Genomic DNA, 23,644 nt, shown 5'->3' on the forward strand with positions numbered 1-23,644 from the left:
AAAATATGTGTGAATTAATCACACAGTTTTACAAATCTTATTAAAAATTGTTATTTTTCGGTTTGGAAAATCGATTAAAAATAGCAACAAAGAAATTACTGGCCGAGTCGCGGTTCGATACGCTTTCTTTAAGACATTTCACGACACTACCCAAAGTGTGCAAGGTAGACTATCAATCGTGAAGTCCCCAAGATAAAACAGCCAATTCACTGAAAATACCGTTCTCTATTGCACTGTAGAAAACGGGCAGAAAAACACCTTCGATGGTCAGTCTAATATTGATAATCGAATTATCAATTCGAAGTGGCAACAACCACTTTCTTTGAAACAACGAAAAATAAATTTTTAAGTAAGAAGGAAGCAGCGAGAGAGAAGAAGGAAGACTTCGGATTGTGAAATCGGAATATCAAAACATTGTGATAACTGAAGAGTATTTATAGAGCAAAGAATTGAACTAGAAAGGAGGAAAAAGTGGGAGCCAGCAAAGCAAAACGTGGCCAAGAAATTTGGCCCATTCAGTTCCAACATAACGGTTATGATGACTCATCATATAGCCGTTTCAAGACTTGGTCGAAGCACATAAAACATGTGCGAATTAATTTTTGAAACGGTCACATCAGCACACGAAAAGATAATTAATTTTTTCTTTCTGGTATTAAAAAATAATATATGCCAAGCCCGATCCGAGCCAGACGGACGGCGGCGCTCGCGTGTGTGATATTTAGCATGGAGTGTCCCGTTTACAAAACTAGGTACCCCTTGGGGCGTACCCCAAGTAGTGACCTTCTAGTATATAAACACTATTAAAGTGTGTGTCCTAACCAATGTGGGACTCAATGTGAAAATTTTCAAATTCACACACTCTAACTCTTTCACTTGTGTTTATTTCAATACCAAGTTCATCATACAAGTTGTTAACTTGTTCCAACAAAATTATTTATACTTTCATATACATTCTTACTATAAACAAACAAAATAATAATAATAATAATAATAATAATAATAATAATAATAATAATAATAATAATAATAATAATAATAATTTTATTGAATATATGATTGATGTATCTGGCTTAGACATATAAGAAGAATGTTGGTAATACGATGGATACATATTAATTATCTTGATTACCTTCAAATGGTTCAACAAAACCAAAATCATCCCATCGAGTAGCTTCTTCATATGCTTTCTACTTTTACTACAACTAGTTCGACATCTGCTACTACCACCACCGGTCATATCATCACATGAATTTTCTTCCGTTCTATGAGGCAATATATTATGATCACGCCTAACATATGATTCTTCTTGAAAACGAATGAAATGACCCTTCACTTATTCCATGACTTTGTTCTTAGGGTAATGTTAACATATATCCTTAGGGCACATGATAAACTATCCAAATAAAGAAACTTAGCATTTAAACCATCGTAATGATTTTGACTAAGTGTTTGACCTGAATTTGAGACATCACTGACAAATCGGCACCATTGTTTGTTGTAACCTTGTTTCAACTTTCTAATAACTACTACAATTTCAATTACTCTAATTTATTTATTTTTTGTAAAGTAGTTTTTTTGTTACTAAGCAAAACAAGAAAAAAGTAAACCGGACAAAAGAGAAGAAACTATTCATGAAGGAAAAAGATTTCGGCCGCATCGCTTTGGAGGAGATTTTGAATGCCTTTTGAGGGAAAGCATGAATTAAGAGGTCATTGTCTAAAGAATCTCTAAATTTGGCAATAAATAAATAAATAAGCGCATTGAGTTTCTTCTCTAAGGGTATGATAAATTGTACATTGCTATGAGAGAACAACTGCTTAATATCTTGAATCAAAACTGCATATAGACGTGAAACTGAGGAGATAGACCTTTAATGAGATTGATACAATGTAAACAGTCAGAATAACAGACACGCTCGTCGATGTCAATGTATTTGGCTAAGGTGAGACTTTGGAATATAGCATAAAACACCGTATGCAAGATGTCAGAAGAGTCTTGGATGAAGCCAGAGAATCCCCATAAGTAATAGATTGAGTTGTTTCATATAATTCCTCCAAAGCCAGCTCTAAAAGGGGAACTGAGTCAATTTTTATCTACATTAAGAATGACACAAGAGTAATTATTATTGTTCTTCTAGATAAATTTGTCAACTTGAGCGACATCGGAATGGGAAAAGAAGCAAGTCTCATTAAAGATCTCTCTCCTCAATTTCATGTCCATGCAATTTTGATTCAAGATATTAATCTCAAATTGTCACATCATTAGAAAAAAGAATCAATGCAATGATTTTTTTACCAAGCTTGGAGCTTCTTCGGATAATCACCTCTTAATTAAAAAGTATGCAATGTTTGTTAAAAAGTATGCATTGTTTGCTTGTCCCATAGCAATGTTTCATTGTATTTTTTGAAAAAGTATGCATTGTTTGTTAAAAAAAAATGCATTTTTAATAATGAGACAAATTAAGTATTTATTTATTTATTTATTTATTTTAAAGTGCATGCATAACTTGCCGATCAAAGTTGAGCTATTCCACTAAGCCGTCCAACCACTCATGATCAGTTTCAATAATCATGGCATTTTTTAACAATTAAAAAAAGTCATGTTAACTTGTGCCCTAAGGGCACATGTTAAGCTACCTAAAAATAGAAATATGACATTTAATGATACAAATAATTTAATGTTTAGATAATTGAATATACCACAAGTTTAATAAATTTTTTCCACATTTATCTTCTTAACATGTGCCCTTAAGGGCACAAGTTAACATTCTCCTTAAAAAATACATTGAAATTGGGCATTATCCTAACAAACATTATATTTTAATGTTGGCCTCACCATTCATAGGAAAAATAAAAGAGAGAAAAGAATCCGACTTAATACTTCACCGTTCTCTATATAATAGAAAATTTATTTTTTAGATTCATCGTAAAGTTGATGTATTTGGACTATAATATTGTCTAGATACATTAACTTTACGATGAATCTAAAATATAAATGTTTTCTTATATATACGACCGGAAGAAGTATGTACTAATAAGGTCTAATTTAATTGACAATATTGATATTAATAGATTAAATATTTTTACCCGAATTAGACACAATATTTCACGGTTATACTATAAATTATTATGATCAAACTTTTGGACCGAACAAAGTTCAATGTCACATTCGTCGGCCCCATACCACATCCATTAATTGGCCTATATATACAACTTTTTACCACCTCTTAAGGTATTTGTTACTCTAACTTCGACCTCGAGATTATACTGACTTTCACACAGTGTTTTAAAAACCGGATCGGACATCGAACCAGCGAGGGCACTGGTTCACTAGTTCACTGGTCGAACCACCGGGTCACTGGTCGAACCGCATGACTAAACCGGATTAAACCGGATAAATCGGTGGAATGAACCGATCTCTATAATAAAATTATATAGTTATTAAATCGATTGAACCGGATGACTCGCGCTACAAGAAAACATCATATGTTGACAAAATTTTTTGGAGTTTAAGCCCTCAAAATAAGTTACAAAATCTATTATTGAAGTCCCTAAGCCGCCAAGAAGTGGCACAATTTTTCAAAAATTCTGACAATCGCGTTATGAGTCATGGGCCGCAAACAAGTTTAAAAAAAAAGAGAAGATGGAATGGTGTGTCAAAAAAAAAAGAAAATGAATGGAACGGATCTGAACAAAACAAGGTTTTCATATTGTTTTTTTTTTCTGTCACAACTAAAAACAATATCTCTCATTTTTCACAAAAACAATTTCTCTTATTTGGTGATTAAAAAAATTTCTCTTCTTTCTCACAAAAACAGATCTGAACACAAATAAGCTTCTATGGTTGCCACCAACCACCATGCCACCGTCATCTTCATGGGTTCCACACTACAAGAAAAATCAGATCTAAACACAAATAATAAATAAATTTCATGATTTCCACAGAAAAACCAGAATAATATTTTCACACTACAAAAGCTTCATATATAGTTGCCAACTAACCACTCGTCTTCTCTTTCTCGCCGCCAACCGTGTTTCTTTCTTTCTCCTATCTTTTTTTCTTTCTTCTCTTTCACTTGAAAAAAAGGACTTGCAATCAACCGGCGGTTTGGGGAAACCGCCGGTTTTCCTGGTTTCGAGCGGTTCGCGCCGGTTCAACTACACGTCCGATCCAACAACTGAACCAGACTAGAAACTCTCCGGTTCTCGGTCTGACCGGCCGGTCCGGTTTTTAAAACACTGCTTCACGAATCCACTAATCACCAATGTGAATTCTCCACTCTCTTTTAACCGGTTTTTTTTTTCTTATAAAATTTTAAGCGGCGTTTATAACTACATCTACGCACAAACAAATAGTCTTAATTATCAATAGTCAATTTATGAACGTGAGTATATAATAATTGTTGGACAATCATTGGACTTTATGAACCATTGAAGATGATAAGGGGACTGTTCATCTCTCATTGTCATAGTGGAAAATATAATGCCCGATAACCATATTTATTGCCACCCTTGTTATCATCATCATCATTTTTTTTTAAAGAATTTTGTTCTTTTTGTAACCTCGAAAATGACGACACAAATTATTTCTAATGATAATGGAGTTTACTTTCATAATGATTAAATTAAATTAACATTTTGATTCGATCCCCGCAACTGTGATCAGGAGTGACTATAACTACTTGATGTTAGATTAGGCGGTTCTGGTGAACCAAATATTGGTAGTGAAAATTGAAAACCAAAAACAAAAAAAAATTATCATACCCTTACAATTTTTATGCTTATCTATCCATACCCTATTTTCTAAACACCCGAAGTTTCCTTTTGCATAGATTACTCTTCCCTCCGTCCCAAAATATAAGAGCTAGTTTGTCTAATGCATATATGCCAACGCATAATTTTGATTGCTAATATTTTTAATTCCGTATTAGTAAAAATTATAAAAACTTGATATTTTGAAAATACTCATCAAAACGAATCAAACAATATCTTATATGCTAATATTTATATCTATATATTATTAAAAAAATATGGCCAAAGCAAGATAAATGAATAGTGTCATTTAGTCAAATTAGCTCTTATAAAATGTGATGGAGGGAGTAGTTAACATAGGTTCCCTCATTTGAGGATGCCTCTATTTAGCCCATAGATTAAATGGGTGAGTGCCATGTGAAAAAAAAACATCTAATGGTTGAGATTAGGTCTCAAAATATTAATATTTTTTTAATAAAAAATCAAAACAAAACCCTTAAGCGCGCGTCTTTTCTTCTTTTTCTCATCTTCTTTTTCTCATCTGCGTCTTTTCTTCTTCTTCTTCTTAACACAATCTTCACTTTCACTCGCCGCCGGATCTACTTCTTCCTCTTTCACTCGCCGCCGGTTCAGCCGCCAGTCCTGCATTGGCCCTGTCTGTCTTCCCTAATCTTTTATCCACGCACGTACTTCGCCGTGACGCCGTCTCGCCGTCATCGACATGAGCAATTACGCCGTCGCTACCACCGTCGTAACGAGCCAACACAACGTTTCTACTACTGTTAATGGTCAAGGTATTATTTCTTTTTGAAACTGTACTTTGTTATTCTTGGTGTTTATTTTTTTTTGGTGAATGTTCTTGGTCTTCTTTTTTTTTTTTTTTTTTTTTTTTTGGTTACATGTTCTTGGTCTTCTTTATTATTGCTATAACAGAATTAGATTCTTTTTTGTTATTCATTGAAACAAAATAATTTTATGTTGTTAATCGTTCTTGTTGTAATTCCTTTCTCCCATGAATAGACTTAGCTGATTGTCTATGTTGCTGTATTTTTTTACTGAGATTGTTTTGTAATATTTGCTTCAGTAATCAGTTTAATTGTCTATGTTGCTGCATTGTTCATATGTGGTTGTGCTACAGCCTGTGTGTTTGTTATTGTTTTTTACAATCACTAACATCATCCCTCTATATTTTTCAGAAAACATGAATTCATCATTACCAAATTGTGTCGATAGTTTGGTGAACAATATCCAGGAACAAAATGTGCAACAAAGTATTGCCAACAGTGAACCTCACTTGGAAATGGAGTTTGAATCTGAGGCATCGACTTATGATTTTTATAATGCGTATAGTAAAACAATTGGATTTGGTATTCGTCGAGAATATGGAAATAAAAGCAGAGTAGATGGAGTTTTGACTTCAAGAAGATTCACATGTTTCAAAGAGGGTATACGAAGTGTTGACAAAAGATGTCACTCGACAGCGGAGCCTAGAGCAGAAACTAGAACAGGGTGTCAAGCGCGTATGGCTATTTCACTTGATCGAAAGATAGGGAAATACAAGGTTGTTGACTTTATAGCTAAACATAACCACCCTCTTCAACCGCCAGAGCATGTTCACATGATTCGCTCTCATCGACGCATATCTGAGGCACAAGCATCACAAATTGTCTTAGGAGATGAATCAGGATTAACACCAAAAGATTTGCACGAATATATATCCAAACAAGCTGGTGGGATAGAGACTGTTGGTTTTACAAGAGAAGACCTTAAGAATTACCTTAAAACCAAAAGGAAGCAATCACTAAAGTATGGTGAAGTAGGTGCATTGATGATGTATTTCAAACAAGAAAGTGAAAATCCCTCGTTCTTTTATGACTTTCAAATGGATGTGGACGAGCTAATAACTAACATATTTTGGGCGGATGCACAAATGATAAATGATTATGGGTACTTTGGTGATGTCATAACATTTGATACCACATACAAGACAAATAAGGATTGTTGGCCATTAGGAGTATTTGTTGGACTTAATAATCACAGGCAAACAGTCATTTTTGGGGCAGCATTGTTATATGATGAAACAATACCTTCTTTTCAGTGGTTATTTGAAACCTTCCTCAAAGCGATGGGTGGAGCAAAGCCTAAAACTATGTTAACCGATCAAGATCCTGCTATGGCTAGGGCACTTTCTATAGTTATGCCGGAAACATTTAATGGATTGTGCACTTGGCATATAAGACATAACTCTTTGAGGCATGTGAATCATTTATATCAACAGAGTTCACGATTTTGTGGGGATTTTGTTATATTATGCAGCAACAAGCTACAATTCAGGGGACACAATCAAGCCAAGTTGACAATGAAACTCAACATCAAGTTACAATTCAAGGGACACAATCAAGCCAAGTTGACAATGGAACTCAACATCAAGTTACAATTCAAGGGACACAATCAAGCCAAGTTTACAATGAAACTCAACATCAAGTTACAATTTAAGGGACACAAGGGACACAATCAAGCCAAGTTGACGGTGGAACTCAACATCAAGTTACAATTCAAGGGACACAATTAAGCGAGTTTCACAACTTCTTTTAGACATTTAATGTCTAAGTATTTTGATTTTAACTTTTTGGGAGACATTTTGTAATATGATCATCACTTGTTTATGTTTAACTGGTTTATGAATTATGACAATGAGATATCTTTTATGTTTATGGTTTGTTAGTTTATGAATTATGTCAATGATATGTCCTTTATGTTTATGGTTTTTTTAGAGATATTTGATTCAATGGCATCACAAATGACAAATGACTGGTTTACTGGTTTATAGAATTATTACAATGAAAATGACATTTTGTTTTTGTTCTATCTGGATGGTTTCAATTGGCAACACTAAGTATGTTGACAATTAAGTCAATTTCATCAAAATAACCAAGCTCAAAGGAATCAGGCTAAAAAAACAGTTTTAAAATATATTAACTAAAGAACGGTTAGGATATATCAAAGTAATGACAGAGAAGAGGGCGGCGAAATGATTTCGAGCTGGCGAGACCAAGTGCAAACATAACTATATAACCTTGACATCATGAATAGCTTCATCAGTTTCTTGTTGTGCAGTTTCAGTAACAATGGAATATGTAACAATTGGCTCCACAACGATCTCTGCCGCAACATCCATATTATTAGTTTATTACTATTATTATTATTATGCAGGTCCTTGACATCATGAATAGCTTCATCAGTTTCTTGTTGTGCAGTTTCAGTAACAATGGAATATGTAACAATTGGCTCCACAACGATCTCCGTCGTAGCATCCATATTATTACTATTATTATTATTATGCAGGTCCTTGACATCATGAATAGCTTCATCAGTTTCTTGTTGTGCAGTTTCAGTAACAATGGAATATGTAACAATTGGCTCCACAACGATCTCCGCTGTAGCATCCATATTATTACTATTGTTATTATTATGCAGGTCCTTGACATCATGAATAGCTTCATCAGTTTCTTGTTGTGCAGTTTCAGTAACAATGTAATTTGTAACAATTTGCTCCACAACGATCTCAGACTCAATATCAGCAACAACATAATTATTAGGGTTATGTTAACTTGTGCCCTAAGAGCACATGTTAAGCTTGTTGGGAATAATGCCTAAATATCTTTTTTGGAAGATCTTAGATTTAAATATTATTTAGATTTATATTTAAAATATGATAATATTAGGTTTTATGATTTATATTTCTATTTAGAATATTTAAGATTTGTTTAGAATTTATTATAGGATTAGTTTTGTTTTAAAAATATATGATTTGTTTTTATGTAGCTCTATATATAGAGCCATAAGCATGATGAATAAAATAAGAACTTTAGTATTCTTCATATAACCCTATATTTGAGGAGAGTTTTCTCCCTAAATTTATATCTCACCAAATTCCGCAATACAAAAACACAAAAAACCATATCAGTGGCATCAGAGCGCTAAGGTTCAGATCTGTGAAGATGGAAGAAGATGATGAAGACGAAGAAAAAAGAAGAAACCATGAAATCAACAACTCATAACCTTGATTGCATCTTTATTATGAAGATGTGAAAAAGAAGAGAAAAACAACCCATAGCCAAAAACCATAACCATAACCTACACCTTTCATACGTTATATGCGAGATGGTTTCATGTATTATATAACCCATAACCATAACAAATACATGAAAAAAGCTCAAGTCTCATATGAAGTTGTAGAAAAACCATAACCATAACCTGCATCTTTCATATGTTATATGCGAGATAGTTTCATGTATAACCATAACAAATACATGAAAAAAGCTCAAGTCTCATATGAAGATGTAGACAACAAAAACAAAAATCAACATGAATCTCGGGCAGAATACAACATAAAAATATTCAGTCAGGGAGGAGTGTTAAACAAAAACAGCAACAAAGAATGTGGATGAACAACAACAACAACAACAACAAAAATCAACATGAATCTCATGCTGGATACAACACAAAGATATTCAGTCGAGGAGGAGTGTTCAAAAAAAAAAATTTCAACTCAAATCTCAGGTCGGATACAACACAAAGATATTCGGTCAAAGAGGAGAGACTTGATAAACAAAAAATACAATAAAATTTCAGTGCAAATCTCAGATTGGATACAACAAAAAGATATTCAGTCAAGGAGGAGTGTTGGGAATAATGCCTAAATATCTTTTTTGGAAGATCTTAGATTTAAATATTATTTAGATTTATATTTAAAATATGATAATATTAGGTTTTATGATTTATATTTCTATTTAGAATATTTAAGATTTGTTTAGAATTTATTATAGGATTAGTTTTGTTTTAAAAATATATGATTTGTTTTTATGTAGCTCTATATATAGAGCCATAAGCATGATGAATAAAATAAGAACTTTAGTATTCTTCATATAACCCTATATTTGAGGAGAGTTTTCTCCCTAAATTTATATCTCACCAAATTCCGCAATACAAAAACACAAAAAACCATATCAAAGCTACCTAAAAATAGAAATAGAGCATTTAATGGTAGAAAACATTTAATGTTTAGAAAATTGAATACACCACAAGTTCAATAAATGTTTTCTACATTTATCTTCTTAACATGTGCCCTTAAGGGTACAAGTTAACATTCTCCTAATTATTATTATTATGCTGCGTTTCTTGTTGTGCAGGTTCTGTAACAAAGCATTTCTCACTTCAATCCTTAAGGCGGAGCCTTCCCTTTCCACCGTAACTTCGTCAAAGATGCGACGTGAAAGGTCCATATCCACCAAAATTCGTGCGTAATGACCAAAAGTGCGGATCACGGGCAAATAACATCCATGGCCGCAAAGAACCAGACCAGGGCTTGAAAGAATCAGGAAAAAGATTCAGATGGCTGCATCAGATCGCAGAGAAAGGTCCAATCTTACCAAACAGAAGGAAGGTCCAACGGAGTCTGGGCAAAGAAAGTCGTTATAGAAACCCTAGCAGAGCTCCATCGTAAAAATTAATACCTCAAATCAAGTATAACCAGACCATGTTTAATTCGAAATCAGTTACAAGAAAACTTAAATCTATGAGAAACTTTGCTTCCAGATCCGACTTATTTGTTTTTCAAAGATGATGGTAAGATTTAATTTTAAGGACTTGACCCAATCCGACGACGATGGATGTTACTTGTATGACGGCCATGGTCTTGTCCTCTAAGCTTTGACAGAATCGGTCATGGCTTGAAAACTCCATTGAAGCATGACGAGAGAATGAATTGGGTGAGTGAGAGAAAAAAATCATGTGCAGTGAAGACTATTATAATATTGTAAGGAAAAGTTTGATCTCAACCATTAGATGTTTTTTTTCCACATGGCACTCACCCATTTAATCTATGAGCTAAATGGAGGCATCCTCAAATGGAGGGAACCTGCACCCGTTGTCATTACGCTCTTAATGAATAAAATATGTATAGGAATCCTATAACTTTTGAAATAAAGAAAAGGTTAAGGGTGGTTAGTTAGGTCCTAGCATATTAATCAAGCATTATCTTAAAACTAATGTGGCCCATGGTCGGTGCCATGACAACAAAGAATGGCCTCTTTCACAATCACATTCATTTTATTATTGTAAACTCTTCATATATAATACCATAGCAAAGAATTCTTATGCAAGACATCAATTAATAGTTGATTAGATAAGTTCAAAACACCTTAGTCTTGAGTTAATTAAGCTAGCTCTCCTTAGTTTTCAAGTGATTTGCCAAAATGGTGAAGATAACTTTTGGTACATTTGACGACTCTTTTAGCATTGCTTCCATTAAGGCATATCTCTCAGAGTTCATTGCCACTCTGATTTTTGTGTTTGCGGGAGTTGGATCAGCCATTGCTTACAGTAAGTAGTGTTAAAGTGTGACTTTTATTTTTTGTCAAGAGATAAGAGGAATAGGTTGCGTAGTCTCCAGAGGTTTATAATTTTTTTTTCCGTCTCACATAATATTTGTCTCAAATCGTTCAAGTCACACATAGAATATGAGAAATGAGTACACTTAATAAGTCACCAACATTGTTCATGTCACGTCAATAACATAACAGGCACGTGTTTTTGTCACGAAATATTTGAACAATGGTATTGACCTGATGTGCACGTAATAAGACTTAAAGGACCTATGCGATATAAATGTTGTTGTGAAGGAATAATCTGATATAATCAAACAACTTAAAGGACTAAAAGACTTATTTTGCTTTTTCATTAAGTCAAAATATTGCAATATTGGCAAAAACATAAGCTTATAGTTGGTACAAGTGTACAAGGAATGATGAAATGTGGTGGTTTTGTATTATGCAGATGAGCTTACATCAGATGCAGCCTTGGATCCAGCAGGTTTAGTGGCAGTAGCTGTGGCTCATGGATTTGCACTATTTGTTGGTGTCGCCATCGCGGCCAACATCTCAGGTGGACATTTGAACCCCGCTGTCACTTTTGGATTAGCTATTGGAGGCAACATCACCATCCTAACTGGTTTCTTCTATTGGATTGCCCAATTGCTTGGTTCAATTGTTGCATCTCTCCTCCTCAGCTATGTCACCTCTAAGGTATATTAAAAAGGCTTTGTCTAATGTGCAAGAGTGACTTAAGTCTTACACCATGCAAGACATTATTTTATTCGTTAGATGCATCAAGATCTATCATACCATCTTGCGATTGTAAAACTAATGATAACATAATTTTAAGAATTATTTGTTTTAATTTTCTATTTTCCCGCTCGTGGCTGCGTACAAATTAATTTGTTTCAATGTTGGTCATAATTTCGATTATACCTTCCGAATTTATTTGTGCAAATTTTTTTTTTTGAGAAAAGGATAACAAGAGTTTCAGAATGAAGAGATGAACTTTTCAAGTGACAGAGGAGAGAGAACGAAAAATTAATTCTTTAACTAATTAATAAAAAATTGAATAAAAAAACTAAATAATATGATACTACGGTACATGTAACAATGTTATAGGTTAATTTGATCCAATGGACATAACAAGTCTTGCACGGTGCAAGACTTAACTTACTCTTGCACAGTAGACTTCGCTTATTAAAAAATATGTTACACATTAATAAGTTCTTTTACTCTTAATCCTAAAACAACAAGGATTCAGAGTTCAATCGAGAGATGAATATAGTGTAATAAATGATTGTTTCAGTCAAAACTTGATTTCGAATTCTTACAAACGATTAGTTAACTGTTGGATGTATATTTGCAGAGTGTTCCAACCCATGGAGTGGCTGCTGGATTGAACCCTATTGCAGGATTAGTGTTTGAGATTGTTATAACATTTGGGTTGGTTTACACTGTTTATGCCACAGCAGCTGACCCTAAAAAGGGTTCATTGGGTACCATTGCACCTATTGCTATTGGGTTCGTTGTGGGTGCCAACATCTTAGCGGCCGGTCCATTCAGTGGCGGTTCAATGAACCCGGCTCGCTCATTCGGTCCAGCTGTGGTTAATGGAAACTTTGCTGATAACTGGATCTACTGGGTTGGCCCATTGATAGGAGGAGGCTTGGCTGGGTTGATTTATGGTGACATCTTCATTGGTTCATATGCCCCAGCACCATCAACTGAAACATACCCTTAGAATGAGCAATTGTTGTCGTTGGTCCTTTCAAGCTTAAACTTTGTTCACTGTTTGCTTGCTGTTTTGAACCTCTTGGGTTTTTTCTTTCAAAAAAAGAAAGCTGTAACTTCTATCATCAATCCGCACTGTTTGTAATAAATTTGTAAACTATAAAAGTATGAATGAAGGTCCCTTTGTTTTGATCTGAAATATTGTTACATTCTCAAACACTACTCAACTACTAGAAACTAACAAACTATTGCCCAGTTTTAGTAGTAATCACTAGCTTCTACATACAGAGCACTGTACTAACTCGCCTACCACCGAAGTGTTAAACCAAAATATTCGATAAATTGGAGTAATGTACTGTGTACACTACAGAATAGCCTACCTTGGAATAACCTACCAAAGGAAAAGTAGAACCAGTGTTCACTTGGTAGTGTTATTCACGGTAGACACTAATTGAAATCAAACAAAGAACACTGGTGCATACACCAGTACACCGTGATTTTGAAAAACTACACTTTATAGCTTCAAACAAAATTACACTGTACCGTGATTTTGTTAAACCCTTTCAAAGTGGGATTAAACAAACAGAAACATTATTTGGTGAAGTAACAGTTAACAGAAAGTAAATAATTCTTGGTGAAATAACCGCAACCGTCACTGGATGAGGGGGGATGAATCAAAATCTCAACCAAATAATTCCAGATAACATAATCTAGTGAACAGGTAAACTGCCATGATGATATGATGCAAACCAACAATATGTAATTAACTACCATTTATCAAAATGGTTGTACTCCGGTGAAATGGAGATCAACAAAAACAGGCTACATAATCGCCAAAATATAACATCAGGTTAATAATATGTAAACAAAAATAGTTCAAAATTAAAGAAATCTAATAAACCCTGCGTTGAAATTGATAGAAGTATTTTTTGCCTCTGATAACAATGCAAAGAAAAGGCACAAGTCAATCATTTTAGTAGCAGTGTTAACCGGAAGCACCATTAATAAAACCTTCCCTGCGACCTTCAAAGCCAGGCCGTAATAGCTTTTTCTCTCTCTTAGCAATCTTCCTCATTTTCTTATCATTAATCCTCTCAGCTATATTAGTTGACCTTTTCTTTTGCTTCTCTGCCTTCAACTGTTCTCTTGATTGAACTCTCTCTTCCCATTTTTCTGCATTTTTCTCCTGCCTCTTCTTCCCCTTATGGATGCTTTTCTTTATCAGTTTGGGATCATCATGGACCTTAATTCCTGAAGATCTATCCATCGCCGCTTTCCATGCTTCCTTTTTAGCAATAGCTTCACCCTTCTCAGGATCATTCTTCTTCACTTCCTCCAACTTCTTAGCTCTTTCAAGTTCCTTGTGCTTTGAAAGTTTTCTCTTCTTCCCTTGCATTTCATCATTTGCAAGTTTAACATGGCCAAACATAAGCTCCGTTGAAGCCTCAGCAGCATCCTTCTTCGCCTTCTCTTCTGTCTCCTCAGGTGCAGGCTTACTTTCCTCCGTCTCATTATCCCTCTTGCGTTTCTTATCAAAATGATACCCTCTCCTAGCATCTCTCTCTTCCCTCTTCTTAGCAGCCTTTTCCGGATCTGCACAGTTACGACTTGACTTAAACCCTTTAAGCTTGCGATGAAACCTTTCACGAAGTTCTTCATAGGTCACAGACCGATCATCTTCCAGACCCTCAAAAGGCTTAAGGACATCCTTTTCTTCATCACCGTCATTCACTTTTTCTTTTTCAAACCTTTCCTTGACTTTTTCATTTTCAATCCTTTCCTTGGCTTTTTCTTTTTCAATCCTTTCCTTGGCTTTTTCTTTTTCAATCCTTTCCTTGACTTTTTCTTTTTCAAACCTTTCCTTGATTATGTCAACTGTGGTTGCAGAAGACTTATCAGGGTCGAAACGGTTCTTCCGTGACTCCTTAATGTTGTTTCTAGTTTGTTTCTTTGCCTCAGCTTTCTTTTTCTTGTTCATACCCTGAAACCATGGCTTCTCATCATCAGTTGGCAGATAAAACTTCGCTGGAATGAGGTCAGTCAATTTGTCAAAAAATTTGGCATTCTCTTTAATCACAGACTCCAAATCTTGACCAGCATCAACGGCCTCTACAACACCCTTTTGCTTCTTCCTGATCCTCATCACTCCAAAATCACCCTATAAAAGCATGAGAGAGTAAAACCACTTTTCTAACCGAATAAAATTCTACATGATTAGAATGGTACATAAATAAGATTTTTGAATTTGTTCCCTCCTGAGCTTAACTCGGTTGATAGGTACATATACAGGGGTCGCGTCTGGGTTCGAAATTCAGACACTCCACTTATTCACCTTTTAAGTGTAGAATTCTAATACTAGGTTAATTGACCAACAAAAAAAAAATCTGTATTTCAAACTAAAATATTCTACAGAAATAAAGAAGCAAAAAACACAAGGAACACTATATTACTCCTAATTAATACGAAAAAAATAAATAAAAGCAATTAACACAAGCATTTGGAAATTTGCGATGAAAAGATGATAAATTAGCAGTTTAATTTGAATGATACAGATGATTAAGAAAATAAACAAGCAATTGGTTATATGAAACAGAATCTGAAATAGTGAAAAGTAAAAAGAGAAAAACTGAAATAGTGAAAGCGTACCTATGGGAAGAAGTGGAGATGGGAGTATCAGTGGATGACGAAGGGTTAGAGTCGACGGAAGGGAAAGGGTGGTGGCGATGGGATGGGGGACGGTAGCAAATTAGGGTTTCCGTGTGTACGAGACACACAGAGGAAAGAGAAAGAGACAAAGAATGAGTTGAGTTAACAAACAAATAGTGTGAGTGAGGGCATGGGTTCCGGATTATTTAAAAAATAAAATTAAAAATTATTAAAATGCTAGTACATAAAATAAAATAAATATTTTTTGACTTATTTTTTTTGTAATATATGTTGTTTGCTCATAAAGATTGATCTTATATTTACAAACAAAGAAAGTATAAGTAATTCAAATAAAATAAAATGAATGATAGTCAATTTTAATAATTTTTTTGGTTTTATTTAAGAAATAAAATGATTTACTAATTTATCCTTCATCGACTCATTTGCTCACTCTCTCTTTGCTAACTTACTTCAACCAAACATCACAAATTCACTAGACTCTCAATTCAATTGAGAGAATCCTCTCTCGGTCTTAACTCAACAAACAATGTTGATATTATTAAGTTAGATATTCTCACTCAGATGTCGAATTCAAGACCTCACAGTTGTGTTTGAGTTGAAGTAATATTTACTACTTCGTCTTAAACAAAAATTTTAAATCAAATATTTTCAAATAACTCGAACCGTAGATCTTGATTTTGATTCAAGTAGTATTATAGCTCCATATTAACTATCAATTCTTCAAAAAGAATTTCACTATCAAGAGTATAAAATTATCGTATTTTAGATATAAGTATGAAGATGTTTGCAACGTACATTCAAATTCTAAGATAATAATCTTAAAGATATAGGTATACATATCTTGTTCGTGAGTATTTGTTTTTCTATTGTTTAAGACAGACCACATATATAGCATAGATAAGTCATTTTCAAATGTTTTAGACCATATATAGGAAAATGTATGTGACCTTTAATTTAATATATCCAATCCAAATCCTCATATCTATAAAAAGAATATCCAAATAATAAAACTAGTACATGTGGTGGTGTGTGAATGAACAACCAAAAACAAATGAAATGAACAACATCCGAAGATTGTGTTCTGCTTTCAGCTCCAAACTTGTCAGATTTTCATACAGAAATTACAGTCACAATTCTGTTTCCAGTTCTTTCCTCACACATGGTATCCATGTCTTTCAATGCCCTGTAAGTCATCACATTCATATTCTCCATCCATTGAATATTTGAATTATCATAATCCAATGTCACGAGTGAATTTTTTTTATTTTTTATAGGATGCAATTGGAATTGTAGCAAAACTATCAGATTGTATTGCTTCTAATGGTGGTAACATTCTTGCTGCTGATGTTTTCGTACCACAAAATAAAGGACTTTTTTACTCTAGAACGTACGTACTAATTAGTTGTCTTTTATATTCAAATAAATAATGTTATATATGTTACTCATATCATTACAGTGATTTTGTTTTTGATCATGTTAAATGGCCTCGATCACAAATGGAAGATGATTTCTTAAAGATCTCTAAAAATTTTAATGCTGTGAGATCTATTCTAAGGGTGCCTGCTCTTGATCCTAAATATAAGATTGTTGTTCTAGCATCAAACCAAGTATGTACCTATACATTATTAATGTTCTTCTCATGTTATCTTCATAATAATATAGAGCAGCGCTTTGTTACTATCGTTAAGATTCATATCGTCAATCAGAAGACCATTTTTTCGAATCTTGAATCAAATCTTATGAATCACCAAATACATTCCAGGACCACTGTCTGATTGATTCATTACATGGATGGCAGGATGGAAGACTTCCAGTGGATATAACTTGTGTAATTAGGTGAAATTTCAGAAACTACTAATCTTTTTTGATATCATTTTTCAATCTTACTCATTGTCTTATATGATACATTTAATAGTAACCATGATAGAGGTCCAGAAAGCGAAGTGATTCGCTTTCTTGAAAGACACGGCATTCCTTTTCATTATTTAAGAACAACGACAGAGAATAAAAGAGAAGAGGATATCTTAAAGCTAGTTCAGAATACTGATTTTTTAGTACTTGCAAGGTATATGCAGGTAATTAACTTATTGGAATTTATGCTCTCTTAATGTTAAGTACTATTCCAATATCATTTTTTTAAGAGTAAGATATTGTGGCGATTGATTTATTTGTGTAGATAATGTCAACCGACTTTTTAAGAAGTTACGGGAAGGATATAATTAACATTCACCATTGCCTGTTGCCATCATTTCGAGGTGGCAATCCATGTAAACAGGTAATCTCATGCATAGATTGTGCAAGTACATGTATAATAATAAGTACTTATGCTATAAGCACTTAATTGAGTTGTTTATCCAAAGAGCGTGTAAATGCGTTTAATATGACATATTATCTTGGCAGGCCTATGATGCAGGTGTGAAACTAATTGGTGCAACAAGTCATTTTGTGACTGAAGGAGTTGATGCTGGACCTATTATTGAACAAATGGTGACCAAAACTTTTAACTTTGCAAATTGGTTATTCATAAATCGTGATACAACTTTTTCATTTTTGGAGTAAAATGGTTGAATTTCAACTGCAGGTTGAAAGAGTTTCTCATAGAGATGACTTGCAGAGCTTTGTACAGAAATCGGAGAATCTTGAGAAACAATGTCTGTCAATGGCAATCAGATCTTATTGCGAGCTTCGAGTATTACCATATGAAGAAAAGAGTACTGTTGTATTTTAAGGGCAAACATCAACTATATATATATATATACTGTAATAATGTACCAAAATATGTAATCGAACTACTCACATTATATTCCACTTTAGTAATGAGACTTTTAGAGATATACACTTTTAACCTGTCAAATTTTTATACCTAAGTACAACTGCAAAATAATGTTATGTTTTTGTCTGGCTTAGGTAATTTGATCTCTAGTTTTTGCGCATGGAGAAAATTTAGCTGAGAGGGAGAACATTCTTTATGTGCCCAATAGGTTATTCGATGAAAAATCACTCTTAAATGATGGTATACCTTGTACCCCTCTAACATGGTTATATAAAAAATATGTGATCAAGGCCAAAAACATAAGCCCGTCTAATGTGATCCAAGCCCATCTATTTTAGAATTCATCCATTGACACATTGACATGTTCCATGCGATACACTTGGCTTATTATATGAGATACATTTGGTTTATTGTATGTTTCACAGTGTCTTGTTGCACGTAGTTCCTTTAACACTTGTCTTGTTGCATGTATTTCTTTTGACACTTTTCTTCTTGCATGTAAGCCTCGTAGTTCTTCTTCTCCTATAAATACGATTTCCTAATATACTTGGGAGCATTCAAGCATTAGAAGTCAAAGTGAGTTTGTGATCTCTAAACAAATTGCTTCTGTTTTCTTTCTGGTTCTGATCCAATATGTAGAAAATAATAAGTGAATACTGTTGTGTGTTATTCCTCAGCTCAAGGCTGGTTTAAATAAGAAGAGTACAAACATAAAAGGAAATAATAGATAAGCTTAGAATCTCCTAGAAATAACAAACTAGGAAACTAAATATTTTCCAACACCCCCCCTCAAGTTGGTGCATAGATATCTATCATGCCCAACTTGCCGATCAAATGCTCAAAGGTGAGTCTTGCTAAGCTTTTGGTCAAGATATCTGCAGTTTGCTGACTCGAAGTTACAAAAGGTAGACATATGATTCCGGCATCTAACTTCTCTTTTATGAAATGTCGATCGATCTCAATATGCTTGGTTCTGTCATGTTGAACTGGGTTATGAGCTATGCTAATAGCGGCTTTACTATCAGAGTATAATTTCAATGGAAGCTCAATTTTCATCTTAAGCTCTTCTAGGACTATGTGGATCCATAATCCTTCACAAATACCTTGAGCCATAGCTCTAAACTCAGCTTCTGCACTACTTCTTGCTACAACTCCTTGTTTCTTGCTCCTCCATGTCACAAGATTACCCTAAACATAGGTACAATATCCGGAGGTTGATCTTCTGTCAGTGACTGAACCTGCCCAATCAGCATCGGTAAAGATAGACACATTTCTTTCACTTGTCTTCTTAAAAAATAATCCCTTTCCCGGATTTGCTTTCAAATATCGCAGTATCCTATAGACTGCCTCAAGATGTTCCTCAAAAGGAGAATGCATAAACTGACTTACTACACTAACCGAGAAAGCAATGTCAGGTCTAGTGTGTGACAAATAAATTAGTTTCCCAACCAATCTCTGGTACCTTCCAGTATCAACAGGAACACTACCTTCTTCCCAAAGTTTTGCATTAGGATCCATGGGAGTATCTGCTGGTCGACATCCACTCATTCCTGTTTCTTTCAATAAATCTAGAATGTATTTTTGCTGGGAAACTACAATACCATCTTTTGATCGAGCAACCTCCATACCAAGAAAATATCTCATGGATCCCAAGTCCTTGATTTCAAAGTCTAATGCCATTTCAACTATATCATCTCCAGTAAGGACGATATCATCAACATAAACAATTAGGACAGCAATTTTTCCATCTTGGGAGAACTTTGTGAACAAGGTGTGGTCAGCTTGTCCTTGAATGTACCCTTGTTTCTTCATGGAATAAGTGAACTTTTCAAACCAAGCTCTAGGAGACTGCTTTAATCCATACAAATACTTATTTAGTTTGCATACATTTGATCCAAACTTGTCTTCAAAACCAGGAGGAATGTCCATATATACTTCTTCTTCTAAATTACCATTGAGAAAAACATTCTTAACATCCAACTGATGTAGGGGCCAATCTAAGTTAGCAGCAAGAGACAAAAGAATTTTGATAGTGTTCAATTTTGCAACAGGAGCAAAAGTCTCTGAGTAGTCTATACCATAGGTTTGAGTAAAACCCTTAGCCACCAATCGAGCCTTGTACCTTTCGATTGACCCATCTGAATTATACTTCACAGTAAACACCCATTTGCATCCAACCATCTTCTTGCCATCCGGTAGTGTCATAACACTCCAGGTTTTGTTCTTTTCAAGAGCTTTCATCTCCTCAAGTACAGCTTCCCTCCACTTTGGAACTTCTAGAGCAACCTGTACATTTTTTGGAATCTCTACACTAGACAATTTTGAGGTAAAGGCAGAAAAAGATGAAGACAAATTTGAATATGATATAAAATTGGACAATGGGTATTTAGTGCAAGATCTAACAGGTTTTCTAACAGCCACAGGATCATCAATATCAGGATACAAAATACGACTCTCAGAAACAGAGATAGACTTACCTTTTCTTTTTTTAGGAAGTTGATCATCCTCCGGTTCAGATTCATGACAGTGTTGAGATGTGGACTCATCACTTTCTTTGTGATTCTTTCTCACAAAAACCTTTTCTTTCCAAGTCTTGTTTCCTGCTTCAAACCTATTATCTTTATATGACTCATTATTTTGTGGCATTTCAATTAGATCATCATTATCATTGTTTTCAAGATTCTCATTGTTTTCTTCATGAGAAAATGTAGGCTCGGATTCACCAAGCTCACTACTCATAACAGGAGTAGGATTAGATAAAGAATCATGGTCATTTTTCGTTGGTGCAGAAGTATAAGTCTTAGAACTTTGTGATACCGGCAAAGATAAATTATTAAAAAAACTCATGTCCTCAGTTTGAAACGAGTTAAAAAAACTCATGTCCTCAGTTTGAGACGAATCTTCATTTAAATTTCCCCCCTGAAGATGCGTGTCAAAAAAAGGTTTGTTTTCAAAGAATGTAACATCCATGGTGACAAACATTTTCTGGTTTTTTGGATCAAAACATTTATATCCTTTATGGGTTGGAGAATACCCAACAAAAACACATTTTATAGCATGCAGTTCGAGTTTGCTAATATTCTTATGTTCATGAACAAATGCAGTGCAACCAAAGATTTTTAAGGTCAAATCGTTTGAAACACGATCATTAGGAAAACATTCTTTGAAAATATGAATTGGAGTTTTAAAATTAAGAACTTTGGAGGGCACTCTGTTAATTAAGTATGCAGCAGTTAAAACTGCTTCACCCCACAAATAATTTGGTACTTTACTTGCGAAAAGTAAAGCTCTAGCCACCTCCAACAAGTGCCTATTTTTTCTTTCTGCAACTCCATTTTGTTGGGGAGTGTTAGGACATGAACTTTGATGCACAATTCCATTTTCACGAAAAAAATCACTCAACATTGTGTTAAAATATTCTTTGCCGTTATCACTTCTAAATACTTGAATATTTGTTTGAAATTGATTTTGCACCATCTTAACAAAATCTTTTACGGCCTAACAAACGTCAGATTTCCCCTTTAACAAGTACACCCAACAAACTCTTGAGTGATCATCTATAAATGTGATAAACCATTTTTTATGAGAAAGTGTACTCGTTCGGTTAGGACCCCAAACATCACTGTGAATAACATAAAAAGGTTTTGATGGTTTGTAGGGCTGTAATGGAAAATGAGAACGATGATGTTTTGCAAATTCACATGCTTCACATTTAAACAAAGATAAATCCTTATTACGAAATAACTCAGGAAATAAGTGTTTTAAATAAGGAAAACTAGGATGACCTAATCGTGAATGCCATAACATAACATCATCATTATTATTATTCAGAACTAAAAAGGATTCAAAGCATGAACTTATTGGTTTGGAAGGTAGTTGTGATTCAGGTTCAATGTCGAAGTAGTAGAGTCCTCCACTCTCCTTAGCACTACCAATCATCTTCCCCGAGTTCAAATCCTGAAAAACGCAATGAGTACGGAAAAAATTAGTTTGACAATTTCTATCTTGGGCTAATTTACTGATAGACATGAGACAACAAGATAGATTTGGGACATGAAGAACATCTTTAAGGGTTAGACTTGGAGACAACACAACCGAACCTTTACCCGCAATGGCTGAAAAGGATCCATCCGCAATTTTTATTTTATGGTTACCTGCACATGGACTATAAGAAGAAAACAGAGTAGAATCACCTATCATGTGATCACTTGCACCTGAATCTACTATCCAAGCACGACTGGGACTGACACTAAAAAGGGCAGAAGTACCTTTGGGGGCACCAGAGCCAGAAAGAGTGTTAGATTCAAGAATTTTGTACAGTTTGTCTAGTTGTTCCATCGTGAATGAAAGCTGAATTGAAATAAAACTGATGTTCTTGATCAGAATTACTGGCTTGGAATGTATGACCCTCCCCTCCACCTTTGTTCTTTTGATTTGAAGGTCGCGGAAGACCATGTAATTTCCAAAATTGAAAAATAGTATGTCCCAAACGATGACAATATGTGTTTGTTAAAGAGTGTGTTGCTAGCATATTCTATTTGGAGGAGTGCTAGCAACACACTCTTTAACAAACACACTCTAACACACTCTCTTTTATTGGTTAAAATTTATATGGTTCCTATAAAAGTTATATGGGTCCATATTTTTTTATGGGACCCATGTGAATTTCAACCAATAAAAAAGAGTGTGTTAGAGTGTGTTTGTTAAAGAGTGTGTTGCTAGCATATTCTATTTGCATTCACGACGGTATTTGAAAGTGGATGATCGTCGTCGAGAATAAAAAAACGTCATAATTAATAATCTTAGCCAAGTAGTACCGGAAGGAGCAAAGGAAAAGTAGCGCGGTGAACAGTACTCGTGACCAGTAATCACGTAATGAACAGTGCCGTCGGTGAACAGTACCACCAGAACAGTATCACGTGATGAACAGTGCGTTTGAACAGTATCACGGGTGAACAGTGCCGCACACAAAATCAGTTGTCGTAGTCAGATTGTAAACACGACGGCGGCTAGGGTTTTGCGGAAGCGAGACCCCCAAAATCGGGAGCTCTCGATACCATGTAGAAAATAATAAGTGAATACTGTTGTGTGTTATTCCTCAGCTCAAGGATGGTTTAAATAGGAAGAGTACAAACATAAAATGAAATAATAGATAAGCTTAGAATCTCCTAGAAATAACAAACTAGGAAACTAAATATTTTCCAACACAATATCTTAAAATAATTTGACCAAAATGTAAATATATCATTCAAGGTGTGATTTTGATAGCCAATAACGTGTGTTTGACCTAACACCAAACTACCAATCACACAATCGAAATATACATGATATTTGATATCTAT

General features: G+C 34.4%; 4 protein-coding genes across 5 annotated transcripts; 3 read left to right on the forward strand and 1 right to left on the reverse strand.

Moving 5' to 3' along the window:
• The first annotated feature begins 5,387 nt into the window (after nucleotides 1-5,387).
• On the forward strand, nucleotides 5,388-7,326 carry LOC123905213 (protein FAR1-RELATED SEQUENCE 5-like). Its single transcript, XM_045954840.1, has 2 exons — nucleotides 5,388-5,548; nucleotides 5,951-7,326. The coding sequence occupies exons 1-2, from the start codon at nucleotides 5,476-5,478 to the stop codon at nucleotides 7,324-7,326; spliced, it is 1,449 nt and encodes a 482-aa protein (XP_045810796.1). The 5' UTR covers nucleotides 5,388-5,475.
• A 3,580-nt stretch (nucleotides 7,327-10,906) lies between these two features.
• LOC123911392 (probable aquaporin TIP2-2) lies at nucleotides 10,907-13,061 on the forward strand. The gene is made up of 3 exons (XM_045962795.1): nucleotides 10,907-11,138; nucleotides 11,592-11,839; nucleotides 12,498-13,061. Exons 1-3 carry the CDS (start codon nucleotides 11,012-11,014, stop codon nucleotides 12,870-12,872), a joined length of 750 nt encoding a protein of 249 aa, XP_045818751.1. The 5' UTR covers nucleotides 10,907-11,011; the 3' UTR covers nucleotides 12,873-13,061.
• Nucleotides 13,062-13,602: 541 nt separating this feature from the next.
• Nucleotides 13,603-15,693, reverse strand: LOC123911390 (ribosomal RNA-processing protein 14). The gene is made up of 2 exons (XM_045962791.1): nucleotides 15,509-15,693; nucleotides 13,603-15,020 (listed from the first exon to the last, which is right to left on the reverse strand). Exon 2 carries the CDS (start codon nucleotides 15,003-15,005, stop codon nucleotides 13,848-13,850), a length of 1,158 nt encoding a protein of 385 aa, XP_045818747.1. The 5' UTR covers nucleotides 15,006-15,020; nucleotides 15,509-15,693; the 3' UTR covers nucleotides 13,603-13,847.
• Nucleotides 15,694-16,508: 815 nt separating this feature from the next.
• LOC123911391 (formyltetrahydrofolate deformylase 1, mitochondrial-like) lies at nucleotides 16,509-18,367 on the forward strand. 2 transcript variants are annotated; one of them, XM_045962794.1, is made up of 8 exons: nucleotides 16,509-16,714; nucleotides 16,804-16,916; nucleotides 16,986-17,136; nucleotides 17,328-17,365; nucleotides 17,445-17,604; nucleotides 17,706-17,804; nucleotides 17,930-18,016; nucleotides 18,111-18,367. In XM_045962794.1, exons 1-8 carry the CDS (start codon nucleotides 16,547-16,549, stop codon nucleotides 18,255-18,257), a joined length of 963 nt encoding a protein of 320 aa, XP_045818750.1. In that variant the 5' UTR covers nucleotides 16,509-16,546; the 3' UTR covers nucleotides 18,258-18,367. The 2 variants fall into 2 exon arrangements, with proteins under 2 accessions (XP_045818750.1, XP_045818749.1); XM_045962793.1 differs by having other exon boundaries at nucleotides 16,510-16,714; nucleotides 17,292-17,365.
• Nucleotides 18,368-23,644: the final 5,277 nt, after the last annotated feature.

Source organism: Trifolium pratense, linkage group LG2 (genome assembly GCF_020283565.1).
Source record: "Trifolium pratense cultivar HEN17-A07 linkage group LG2, ARS_RC_1.1, whole genome shotgun sequence".
In the NCBI taxonomy this organism is placed as follows: Eukaryota; Viridiplantae; Streptophyta; class Magnoliopsida; order Fabales; family Fabaceae; genus Trifolium; species Trifolium pratense.